General features: G+C 35.5%; 1 protein-coding gene across 1 annotated transcript in view; it reads left to right on the top strand.

Moving 5' to 3' along the window:
* pde4ba (phosphodiesterase 4B, cAMP-specific a) overlaps positions 1-13,844 on the top strand; it is a 137,852-nt gene that overhangs the window by 16,943 nt on the left and 107,065 nt on the right. Inside the window, exon 3 of the mRNA XM_055046958.1 lies at positions 3,965-4,203. Coding sequence (XP_054902933.1) covers positions 3,965-4,203 — 239 coding nt within the window. The remainder of the gene's footprint in view (positions 1-3,964; positions 4,204-13,844) is intronic.

Genomic DNA, 13,844 nt, shown 5'->3' with positions numbered 1-13,844 from the left:
GAGCTCTATAGGCTAATATTTTTCTTTAGCACCAGAAGGCACCTACTTTATTCCATTTCATCTAAATCTTGGCTTTGTTTCCAGTATTAAAGATGGCACTGCAGTGTAGCCTGTTTAAGGGTCATAAATCAGTTTTACTGCTTTGAATTTCATTACATAATGTTGCTGCCTTTTGATGGCTGCCATTTATGAGATGCCATGCTGATTTGTGTTCTTGCTATATGTGCCTTCTAGGAACAAAGTCAGAATGATTTATTGGTTTTAATTATTGCATTACTTGGCTGAAAATCAAATGTACAGATTTTTTGGAAACCTATTTTTGAGGAAACATACATTGAAAAAAAGGTAATTTAGCTGATGTGTTGGCAGAAGTGTTTCTAAACAGAACACTTTGTGCACATATAGTGCATAAAAAACTGAAGGGATCAGTGATCAAATTAATTTATCATTGATAGATTCATTACACACAGTGACGGTTATATTTTCTAATTTCATTACTGTAATGTACAGCAGTATAAAAACAGTAGAACATTACATAGGTTCAGAAAACAGTTATTGATACCAGATGTTACTGTATAAGAAATGTGTTCAAGTGTATTGACGGAAAGTTGAGAGGAAGGAAAAAATGTGTAATTTAAAAAGTGCAGGTTAAGCATAAAAGGATTTTATAGGCTACATAGTGAGTTCTAACACAGAGCCATATCCGGCATATTTTGTTTTCGTCCACTCCTGAACTACAGAAGAGTCTCACGTAGGTTACAGAAAAAAGGACTAGACTGCTGTTTAGTGTTCCAAAGTCCTATTTTAAATAAAAAGTAAATGTTTCATTTAATTAGGAAATTAAAGTGCAGAGCTCAGGAACAAGAGTGTAGAGACGCAAAACCCAAGCTGGTCCAGGGTGAAGTTTCCACAGGCAGTGATGGTTTAAAGAGACATGCTAGTCGCTGTTGGTCCACTGTATGTCAGGGCGTTTAGAACACATCCTTATGCTGATTTAATTTTTTAGCAGGATGTGGCACTTCCACAAATATCAGATTTTTATCGAATATAGTAACAGTGTGCTTAATGACCTAAACTCCATGGTGTATTGCTTAGAGGATTTTGAGACACCAGATCCAACAAAGCAGGTGAGCAAAAATAGCTTTGAAACCAACTTGGGCTTTCTCAATACATCAGCAGAGAATCCATGCCATGCTGCACCGATGCAGTAATTCTTCCTCAAGGAGTCCCAATCCAGCAGCGCGGGCAAACAAAAACTATGCTATACATGGAAATACTGTTTGGAATGCCCGCATTTATGTATTGTTTTTTTTTTGTTTGTTTTCCAGTTTTTTTTATTGACCTTATGAAAAAATCTTTTGTTTGAGAAGATAAATGTTTATCTTTAAGCCACAATAATGGCTTAAAGATAAACACTTGTCTGTGTGTCTTGTGTGCAGCAAATATAATGCGAGTAATTTTTTAAATATTTAATGGCTCTCTTTTAGTTTTACTACAGCAGGCAAGGCTTAATGTTTAAATTTGTCCTCTTATCATATGATAACCCACAAGATGAAACATTTTTGTGAAAATGTCAGCTTCGAGGAAGCCTTATAGGGGAAAAAAATAGCCAACACCCACATACCTAAAAGTAGTCTCCAAGCTAGCAGGCAGTGTGTTGTTGCTTGGCTTTAAAATGGAAACAAGCCACAAGTAGTAAGAAGACGGCAGTCCTCCAAGACGATCAGCCGTAGGTGTATTTACTAGAAAGGGTGCTTACTATTTTCAACAGTAAATCTTAAGCAAAATTAAGCTACAATGTTTTAGTAGTTAATGTTTTCTTGGCACCACCACTACATCTTTTTTCAGCACAGACCAGAGTGAGAACTGCAAGCCGATAAATACGACTGTTATTTCTGTATTTACTGTTTGACAGACGAGTTGTTAATAAGTAATGGACTAAATGAAACGGCAACAACAGATGAAAGTTTTCTCACTCCTCTGAATGTTTTCTTGATTAGATATTTAAAAAATCTGAGGTTTAAGAAAGAAAATGTTGGCTAAATATTTACTTATTTATTTTAAATAATGAGAGCAAAGTTGTTGTTGTTTTTTTATCTACTGAAGGATTCAACTGTGTGAAAGACGTTCACAGCCCGTACAATTTTGAAATGATGAGATACTATCTCGAAATAACGAGATATTTCATTTATTTAGATTTTTTTTTACCAGAGTGGTGGAAATGGGCTTCCATACAAACCAGACCTCTTGGACATTTTAAACATATTAGGGGCTTTTATTCATTTCCCTTTTGAGATTTTATTGAATTTTTTTTTTTTATCTATATGTGTCTTCATACTTTGTTAATCAAAATGTTGGGAGTCTCCCAGCAAGAGACGGGGAGGTCAGCCAATAACAAAGAACTCATCACATATAAGATGCCAAAAACAAAAAAACAAAAACAACAACAACAAAAAAAACATTGGTCAGCAACTATTAGCTGGACTTCTGTTCCCAATATTTTTTTCACTGATTATTGTGAACAGTTTGAATATTTTAGAAAATGTAAATATATGTTTCAGACTTCAGTTAAAAAAAACTCTGCATTTATTTCTTCAATACAGACTACATAAGTGTTATTTTCAACATATTATAAAAAATAAATTCATATTTTAATCTTTATAACTGTTATAAATTTGCTTTTATGACAGTACTGTTATTTTAACTCTTTGATATTTCACATTTATCCTTTTCATCAAGACTGTTTTTGGTTTTTGTGTAGGTTTAAAAAAAGGTAGTATTGTATGCAATGTTTCATAATAATGAACTCAACTGGCCCAAAAAAAGGTCAAAATGAGAAATAACTGAAACTGGGCATGATATCAAATATTCAGTCAGTAAATTATCTGGCCTTTGACAGATTTTATGATTGCTTATCTCTAATTTGTCAAAACACTTGATTCCCAGAAGAAAAGTAGGGTAAGCATTGTTGAGGGGTTGACTTGACCAGCATCAAGTCAACCGTTGCGTTGTACAAATAGTACAACTCTGAAAGTAACTATGTGTTCTTTCTTTGAAAAATGTGGAATGAAAGGAGGGCACCGTCATGAGATGAAAAATACCGTTTTCTAGGCTTTCGAATCAAACAGAAAAAAACTTCATTCTTTTTCTGGGGGTGGAAGTTGAGACATTTTCTCCCCCCAGAGCTGCTGTTTAAAGACACCTTTTGAACTGCAGCTATTTTAACCTCTACATTAAACGTGAGTAAATCTGTTAGATGACAGTGTTTTGTCAGTCCAAATTAAACTATCCATATATATAGCTTGTTATTTTAGGTGTAAAATATGAAGTTTAAAGCAAAATTTTGGAGAAACTTGCTAAAGATTTTGATGTACATAACCATTGACATTTATTTTTTTAACTGCAATCTGTTCCTTATTTTTACTTTCTATCACTCATTGTGACCTTTCAAACTAAATATAAACCTGTTTGCACAGTTGAGTGAAAAAACATGGTTATTTATAGTCTGCAATCAGTGTCCTACAGAGTACAAAGTTAATTAAACTGCTGAAAAAAGGAAAGAGTTGAAGATGTATGCACTGTGTGATTCAGAAGTCTAACCTTAAAAAAGTTACGTAAATTGAGCAATGATTTAATTTACTCCGTTATATAGTTTTTAAATAACTTAAAACATGTAATTATTTTGTTATTTAGGTTTAGGCAATATGGATTGCATGAGTATCTTTACACAAATTTGATCTGGCTTTTCTTTAATCCTCTAATTGCAAATAGGAGATGTTTTTATAGATGAAGCTTTAACTTGTTTTAGTCAGCCTACATCGCCACCTAGTGGGTAAACGGGTAGCATTTAATTTCTTTTATACAGACATTGAGAACATAAACATTTTGCCTACATTACTGTGTTATAAACCTCCGTCTCCATTCACTTCCTGCATTTTAGCTCTGTTTTCTTTTTTCTACACAGGACAGCAGAGAGCCTCGGGACTGCTGCCTCAGTGAGTCTTTCACTTCTCCCTCCTGTACTCTCGGCGTTGATTTGCGTCGGGGCCGACGTCGATTCTCTGGCAACCTGCAGCTGCCCCCCTTGTCCTGGCGTCAGGGGGAGAGATCGAGAACACCAGACGAAGAGATCATGACGAGGCCGACATCTCTGCCATTTGGGGCCCCTCCCAGAATAGATATCACACCTGTGGACCCAGAATGGTTGGTAAACACAGAAACAAGCCATTCCCTGCTGTTTTCAAATTCACTTCCAACCAAATCTGGTGCTGTTTTCTGTCAGAAAAGCCAGCAAGCTTCTTGGTTGTTAAATATTGGAGTTTCATAGTTATTACCAGCATCCAGGAAAATACAATCTATTTTTTCAGAATAGAAGGGGGAAGAAATACTAAAACTCTTTTTATATATTTTTACAGAGATTTTGTCCGACTAAGTAGCAATGCATGCACTTCGACACATTCCACAATGAGGTTGCAGCTGATTATATTGCTATTAATTATCACTATTAATTTGTCCGATACAACTTTGCAGCTGCCTTGATGGCAGACACCTTCTCATTTCATTTCACTTTGGGTGATGCCTTTGTAGGCTTATCTTAAGCCAGTCTTTAACTAATTTTGCAACAGTATTTGTGTGCAGTTAAAATGCACATTTTTGTCCAACTGTTAAAGTCCTGGATGGTGTCTTAATATTTCTATGTAATGTTTTTGCGAACAGTGGAAAAAAGGCTTGTAGATCTTTTTATACAGTGTATGTCATTGTTTGATTTTTATCTGTATGTATGCAATGCACTTTGAGATATAAAGAATATATTCTTCCTCTCATCATCATTATTATAAGTATCCCACTCACTGAATTACATGACTAGACTGTCTAAGAATGTTTTTGTCATCCATCGTGTGAATGTGTAGCACATAAAATCTAGTTTTCAATCGGATTTCGTATCAATATAGTCTTTTTTTCACCTGCACTGATGTGGTGATGATGACTGGGGATCATTATCCAGTGATAGTCTAATTGAAACCCGGAGGAGTGTCCCACTCGCTGAACCTGAATGTGTGTTAAGTGATTGCAGCTGCAGTCATCATGTGCTTTGCTAGAAGTGTTTAGATATAGAAAAAGAAGACTGTCTCTTTTCCTTCCACTCTTGCTTTAAAAGTTCCAGTTTGCTCTGGCATGGAGAAAATAGTCTTTGTGGGAAGCAAGTTCTAAACGTTTTTACTTGGATGCAAATTTGTGTGCGTCTGGCATTAGTAAACATGGAAGTATGTTTGAGACATAATAGCTGGAATTTTTATTGATTTATGTTTTTCATTCTGGATCAATTAGTCCTTTTCCTTTTTAAGATTGTTTTAGCACTAATGACCTTTAATGACCTTGAGTGAATTGACGGGAAAAAGGGTGGAAAGATCAGGGGAAGATGTTCTTCACATGGCTTGAGACCGGGAATCAAACCAGTTGATGTTATGCTGGGAATATTTATGCAAATAAACAGCTGCCTCTTTGGTTCTCATTACTAGGTCATTTTTCCTGTGCAATTTTTCCTCACTTCATTCTCATTCACAACGGTGTAAGTCATCAAAACATCCTTCAGTTTGACTTGTTGAACGTGTGAAAAAATATGAGAAATAATCATAGAATGAAAAAATTAGGAGTGTCTGTAGAATGATTGTCCAAAGAACTGCAGTATCTCTTGTAACCAGCAGAGGGCAATGTGATAATGCACACACAAACTAAAGTCAGTTTGAAGTTAAGAGGTTAGAAAGATGTATGAATAATCATGGATTATTAATTCCTAAACAAGTTAGTTTTTGATGTCCTAATGGTTGGTTTCTTGAAATCATATGTTTCAAATAAGGATGTGAATAATTCTTCTATACTAGTCCTACTTGTCAGTAGTTGTTTTCACATATAGCTATGTTTTTTCTTACATTTTTAACTCATCTAAAAATTATTTAAGTTATATCACCATTCATTTTTTTTTTCTCTGTTAACAGTGAGTTAATTGGTCTGAGTACGAACTGCTCTGACAGCAACAAACTTGAGAGCAGGTGAGGTGCATGTTAGTGGTTTGGTAAACCTGTTGTGCAAATGCAGATGTCTCCTTTGTGTGTGCTTTGCTCCCTGCCTACCTGTCTATTTTTAGGCCATTAAAACCTCATGTAACATGTGAATGTACCTGTGTGTACAGAGCACCACAGGACTTGGCGGATTAAGAACCATTTCACAAAGTCCCATTAAGGCATCACAGCAACAAAATGTAGTGGTTGACAGGATCTGTCTCTGTACTCTTATGTAACACGACACTGTCCACTTCATGAAGCCCTTGAGCTGCTAGATGTTAGCATTTTATGTGTATTCTATTGTGTTTTCAGGCAGAGAACCCTCCTATCCCTCAGCTGGATTTCTCCTTGCTCACTTCATTGAACTGGCTTTTGTCGATGTTTTGTTTTGGGAGGAGGGAGAAAGATGTTATTTTGGGATTCAATTATTTTCCTGCTGATTTACACATTTGTTTCCCAGCTAAAACCAATTGCCGGATCTGTGTGTGACTTTGCGTGTTTGTGTCTCTTAGAGATAAGCTTGTATTTGTATGGAGGGTGCAGAGATGTTGGACCTTAAGGGAGAAGAGAAATATAAACACAACAGCAGACAAATATGATACAGAAAAAGAAGGTACTGCCTGCAAGACATTGACATAGTCATAATGTCAGTTCTGCTGGGCATTGTTGTATTCAATACATTTGAATATGTGTTCCAGTCGGTATCAAACACACTTTTCATTAAGCCTACATTTCTGATGATTTCTGCATGATTTTTTTTATTGCTCTAATCTCCTATATGTCATGTTTTCATTAGCTCAACGTGGAAAATCATAATAATTAACAGCAATAAAAGCTTAAGTTTACCAGTCTGAGTTATTAATACATAAAATGTGTTCCAATTAGTGAACTGAGTTACTAGAATACATGAACTTTTCGATCATATTAAAATGTTTTGGCGATTGCTGTATATCTAACATGAATATATATCTTGTTATATTATATTGAACATGCATAAGTTATCAGCTTGGAAAAATTGAGGTGGAGTCTTTGAGCAGAGTCAGAAGTGTTGGCAGCTTCCATGTTTGCCCCTTAAATAAGAAAATTTTCATTCTGAATTACGTTTCGAAACGTTAAACACTTAAATAACAAATCTAATTTCTTTTGAATGTAGAGAAAGCATAAGCAGTTATAATGGCCACACTTTATGTCACTGTTCAACACATTTAAATATCACCTTTCTTTGCACTGCTGTCTTGTTTTCAGCACTGGTTGATTATGTGTGGTGATGATGACCAGTTAAGCGATGCCCTAATGTAGCTCATCACTGTTTACACACTTCTGCAGCACTGTATTTGAAAGCTAATGTTTCATGCCATTATCAACCACTTTTTTCTTATTGTTTTAGTTTCCCTCCTGCTTGGAACAGAAATGGTCATATGCACTATGGTTTTAAGTGGATGTTTCACCTTGGTATGTCTATACATATTTAACAATGTCAGAACTGTAAAATTGGTGGATTTCTACCTCTACAGAGTGAGGTATTGTATTGCAATCAACAGAGAGAATGTGGTTTCTCATGTAGCATGCATAGGTAAAGTTAAAAGTTAGAATATCTTGAAATTTCTTTAATTAATTAACATCTTTGTGTTTCATTTCCGTTATGTTTACTAAGTATAATTTATTTTGCCTGCAGTTTTTGACCATTAAATAACAGTAACACCTTTATCTTCTGTTGAGGAAGGTGGAAACATCACTAGTGTTTCTGGAGAGCCAGTTGCAAAACTCGAATGAAGAAAAACAGCAATTTTTAAAAATATTTTTTTTATTTCAGGATAAACATGCTCTTTAAATATATTTATAATCGGACTACCTGCTTAATTTTTGTAGTGATTTAGGCCCCTGCTAAACCAGCTGGGGACTATCCAATGCTCAACAGAAAAATCTGAAAAGCCTAATTCCTTTGTGTGGACAATCATGATGCTAGAGCACTTTAAATTCAAGGAGCATTTCCTTAGCCATCCTGTCACATACAAGTCAAATACAAGTGTATAGCATCTGCACGAGCGTTCTCCTCATCCCCAGCCCAACAAAGCCTATTTGTGCCTTTTCCCTCCTGCTCCTTTTTTCTCTTCCTCACCTTTCATAATAACAGGGTTTATTTGCCTGTCAGGTGCAGTATTCTTTTAAACCATAACATTGAAAACTAACCCTATAGTGATTTTAGTAATCGCCATGGATAAATGTTGCATTTTCAAATGTTCTTGCAAACTGTATTTAAATATAGAAATCATCATTTTTTCCCCCAGGTTCCAAATCAGTGACCCAGGTCAGATAATGACTTTTGACTCTGTGTTCTGTCAGAGTGTTTTTGAGCAGTGCCCTCCGTTTCTCTGGTGTTCCGGACAGCTTTCGCGTGGGTGTCGGTAAACCACACGTCTAACAGGAGGATGGTGCTTCTTACACTTTTCCTTTTAGCAAGCACAGAGACAAAGGCAGAAGAATTACGCACATTGGTTGGTTGCGTTGTTGTGAATCTTCAGTCAAATATTCGCTCCTCTGAGGTGTGTGGAACAAGTGCGACTGTGAGGAGGGTAACCGGGCTAATGCAAACTTTAGAAAAACAGTAGCAGTAAAAATAGATTTTATATTTTATAACATGTTTAATTGGTTGTTGAACTCTTCTGGTAATTTTTTTGTTGAAGATTTTCTCTTTTTATTGTTGTTGATGTAAAATAAACTGGAGACTTCAGTCTGTTGAGACATGACCTGACAGTTTTTAGTGTCTGCAAGTACTTGGAAATCTAGGACAGCAAGGACCTCGTTTTCCTTTTTAAACCTGTACACATTTTAACATGTCTTTCAAACCAGAATGCTCTTTGTTAAAATACTGTTGGAAAATTCTCAGCAACTTTTTTTAAAACTTGTGTCCTCCTTGTGTTAAGTTGTCTGCTTTTGTGGAGTTTTTTTTCCCCCTCAAATGAGATTTCTAAAACAGCCCAGACCTGGTAATCAAGGCCACAATGCAGACTTGGGTTCTGCTAACTAAGGGAGATGGAGTGTGACAGGGGCAATAAGGTGTAGCGAGTTTTATGTAACCAGAGATCCGACATTAAGGGCTTTTATCTTAGCACCTAAATTCATTCCTTGTTCTCCCTGTTACCTCCATGTGACCCAAACACTCAACGTGACAACCAAGATCTTCTTTCTTTCCAACACACACTCAAATCCTAAGAATGGTCTTGCCACCTAGCTCAGGTTTCATTGTAGAAGGCTGGGAAACAAGGGAACATGGTTTTTATTTCTTACTCTGACACCAAGGAACCTGACGGCTATATACTCTGTGTGCTGGCGAGGCATGGTGCTTATAAATTGTTTATTGTACATTCTTGTTTTCGAAATAAGAATATATTTGCATTAGCATATGCATTTATCAGTGCAATGTTTGCCATCAATCAGTTAAAAAAAAGCTTTCAGGCTGCCAATAATGTCAGAATGGCAGTAAAAACGTCACATCAGCAAACTGCAATTGGAGCGCCACAGTTTACACCAAGGCGCACGTCAGCAAAGCAGAAGTGCTGCGGCTATTTTTGTATTTCATTCAATTAAATATTTAGAACGAATGACTAAAGCCTGGTGGAAAAAATCTTGTCACCGTTTCTCACATACCAAGGAGATTTATTAAACTGGTTTATGTCTAAAAGTAGGGGGAAGAGCAGAGATTTATGACTTAGAATGTGGCACAGACTGTAGGACTATTTCAGAGACTGTTGGTGTGCTGTTAACAACTCATCACAAGCAAAGGTATGCAGAATGCCATCTCTTAATGGACAAAAAGATTAACCTTGAAGCAGATTAGCTACAGCCTCAGAAGACCAGACCGGGTGCCGATCCGAACAGGAAACTGAGGCTATAATTCACAAAAACTCACCAAAAGTGAATATTGAGATTGGAAAATGCTGCCTGGTTCAGAGTCTTGATTTCATTAGTAACATTTTGGTAATTAACTTGAATTACTTCAGCCTGAACTGTTGATGCTTTTCCAAGGATTTGGCTGCTGGTGGTGTCATTTATTGTGGGTGTTTTTGCAGACTTTGGGTCTCTTGGCACCGACTGATCGTTTGTGTTCCAAACTACCTGAATATTGTTGCCCAATATGCTCATGCCTCTGTAATCATAGAATGCTTATTTTCTGATGGCTATTCCCAGCAGGATAATGGCCACATTTACAAAGCACAAATAATTTCCAACTGGTTTCTGGAACTTGACAAGGTCACTGTGATCCCCACAGTCACCACATCTAAACACAATAGAGGACCTTAGTGATGTGGTAAAATTGCAGCATTTTGTCATGGATCTACTACTGTCAGATCTGCAGTAACATGTGATGCAGTGCTGTCAAGATGGAAATATTTGCAGAATATTTAGAATACGTTGTTGAATCATTGCCATAAAAAACTAAGGCAGTTCTGAAGGCAAAACTACCTGCTAAAATAGCTAGTGAATGTACATGAAGATATGGTCAAATAAAAAAAAAAGAGGAAATCTCATTAGATATTCAGTTCTTTAAAAAAGAAATAAAGACATATTCAACTCTTATTGTTTTGTGTATCTTTGGTGAAGAAAGTGATTTAGCTGCACTGAAGTGTTTTGGCAGGAATAGACTACTAATTTTGTTGTTATATGCTCAGAAGTGTGTAGTAAAGGTTGCATTTAATTTTAACTTTTGGGGAAAATGTACTTACAGGAGTAGTCTTCCTGCACTTTATTTTATACTTTTGATAATGTTATGAACTTTTGTTACTTTGGAATAGAGGAGTTTGCATTAAAAAAATAAACTTCAGAGATTGGAAGTCAATGGATTCTGAGATTCCTGGAAAGTATGAACTAATATTCAAATCAGAGCATAATTGCTCAGCATTTTCTACCTATTAGTTTCCATCAGTTTTGCTTATTTTGTATTAATAATAAATATTTTATTTTAAAGGTCACATAAACATTTGCGTTTCATTAAATTAAAAGCCTTTTGATGTGCCTTTCCACCCTGCACATAAAAAAATATTTCCTCGTCAGCTAAATTTCTCTGGAACATATTCAGGTTGATGTAAGGTTTGTGCTGTAATGTTCTGTATTTAGTTCATGCCAAGCATGTCCTGTTCTGATTCCAGCAGTCCTGGTTTGTGTCTATGTTCTCCAGACTTTGTTTTTTGTTTTTTTTTTAAGAGAGAGACCAAAGTGTCCCTCTTGTAAAAACCAGAATGAAATTTCTGCACTTTTTTGCTAATTGTTGTTCAATATGTTCCTGTAAGTTTCCTTTTGCTTCACGTTTTACAGTAGCAAATACTATTGAAAGGGTCAACTTCCTGAGATTCAGTGATTGTTACAGGAGCTGTTGCACATTGTGGTGATTTAATCTTTTTTCTGTTACCAGCATTTATTTTCTGTGATTCTTCCTTTCTTATCTTGACATTATTAAGAGAGTGAGAACCAGTAAAAAATGGCTTAGGATTTTGATTTGATTTAAAAAAAAAGCTCTTTTCTTTAAATTATTTAACAAGTTTGAAAACTCATCATCTTTGAGCAATACATGCTGGTTAAGAATGTCGTTTTATTTTGCCAGCACTGAAGAACGTCACCATGTCATGTGACATTAATAGGTTGCTGGAGCAACACTGCAGCAGCCAGATTACGTCAAAAGCCACCGTTTCTGCTCTCTGGCTGCAAAAGCTTGGATTATTTTCTGTTGACACAACTCTGCTCTGATTGGCTAACGGCTGCAGTGACACACATAGCATTTTTTGTGTTGTTCTTCTCGTGTCATTGTCTCCCAATAATGACAATAATCAAACAAGTCTTCCTTTCAACTGGAGAAATGCATTTCACCCTCATTGGAATGTGTCTTGGTAATATTCTCAACACCAATTATTTTAATTTCTACATTTTCGGCACAAAAAAAAAAACTCTCTTTTTCCTTCTTCTTTTTTGACACCTGGGTCAGCATCAGTCAGCGACATTTGTGCTTAATTTCACCCAGTGGAACAAAAGTATCCATTTAATTATGTAAATATCATATCATAGACAGTGAAGTTATGTGCATATCTCTATAATTTAATTTTTTTTCTGTTAAATCTTACCAATTCTTGAATTTTCAAATAATTTATGGCTCAATCTGAGATTTTTCACTCCAGACTCATAGGTTGGTTTTGGTTGTTTAGGTTTGTCAATTGAAGAATCAAATTTATTATTCTTCAATAATAAATAAAACTCAATTTCTCAACTAGATATTGATGCAGTTTTGTGTTATTGTTTCTGTGATAAAATGGCCACATCCTGTAAATGTAATTTCTCTTCAAAATTACAATAATATATTTATTTTCAGTTTTCAATGCAACCGTTTTTTTTTTTTTAAATCTCCTTCATCCTTGGCGAAAGCCTCGAATGCAAGTTTTTCTAAGATCAACATCGATCTTTGTTGGATCTTACCCGATGTGTGGTATTGGCTCTTGATACTAATTGGTTATTTAAAAATCTTAAGCAACATTACAGTTTTTTCAGAAACTTGGAAAAGAATTTGGAAAAATTTTGACAGATTAGTCATGTAATGAGGAGTGAAAGTCCATAAGCTAGTAGGATAGCTACAGAGTGCAGCTCTGACCTTGGGCACATATTTAAAGTGCAAGTTAATTATGAATTTAGAAATAATTTTAGTTGGAAGTTCATTTTATTTTCATTAATTTTCCTGTTATTGTGTAGCTCTTCCACATAATGCAGCAGGCTTGTGTGGAACATGTAACTGTTTTCAAGGATCACAGCTCAAATTAACATTATCAGACCAATATTGCAATGAAACACAAACATTCAATTATTTAAGGAAGATAATTACAGTAACATGTAAAATATAGTCCATGCTAAAGTGCCTTTGAAGCACTACAACCCTTGAGCAATAATTTAATTTTGACATAATTTACATGTTATACAATAAATACAATATATTTTGTATTTATGTTCATATTTTCTTCTTTATTGTCCTATTTTGTTCATGTATATTTCTTGATTGAAATAGTTATTGGGGAAAAAGAGGGAACACGTGAGGAGAGGAAACGGCTACGTTTCACAATAATAGCATGGATATAATCATCTAACTACATGAAGAATACTTAACAGACTAAAACATCAACACACCATGAATACAAGAATCATGATTGGTCAAGGTTACACTTTGAGCGGAAGACGACAAACCATTAACTGTATTTTACGCTGTGGGAATTCTGAGCAAGTGTGAGACTATTTTGTTACATTGATTAGTTTTGTATTTTCTCAAGCGCAAGCTTTCTTTTTTTTTCCATGCTGGCTTTTTCTTTTTTAGGGGTTGACAATTTGCTCTCTTACTCAAGTAAAGAGCAAAGCAAAGTAAAATGTGAAATTATTGACTAATACTACTTACTAATCGACTGTGTGCCTTTATGGCTCAAATTACTACCAGTATTATCTTCTTTTTTGTTTTTTTTTCTTCTTTTGGAAGACCATTTTCAAAGGGGTTTCTTGGCGAGCGTCTAGTGAGAAAGCTCTTGCAAGCTTCCATGGCTTGGATTCATCGGTGACTCACCACCAAAACAAATCAGTCCAATTGCAGACAAGCTAGTGCTCACATTTCCATCACTTGTCATGCTGCCATTCTGCCTCTTCTGATGTTCTTTTAGGATTTTTTTTCTCCCTCATCTTCACAGCCTTTCTACCTTGAGGGCATTACTCTTGTTTTTCTTTCTCTTCACCCTTCTGAATAATCTAGTGTGTTCATACCTC

This window comes from Poeciliopsis prolifica, unplaced genomic scaffold (genome assembly GCF_027474105.1).
Source record: "Poeciliopsis prolifica strain line A6 unplaced genomic scaffold, Auburn_PproV2 SCAFFOLD002, whole genome shotgun sequence".
Lineage (NCBI taxonomy): Eukaryota > Metazoa > Chordata > Actinopteri > Cyprinodontiformes > Poeciliidae > Poeciliopsis > Poeciliopsis prolifica.
This window is presented reverse-complemented; position numbering and strand designations above follow the sequence as displayed.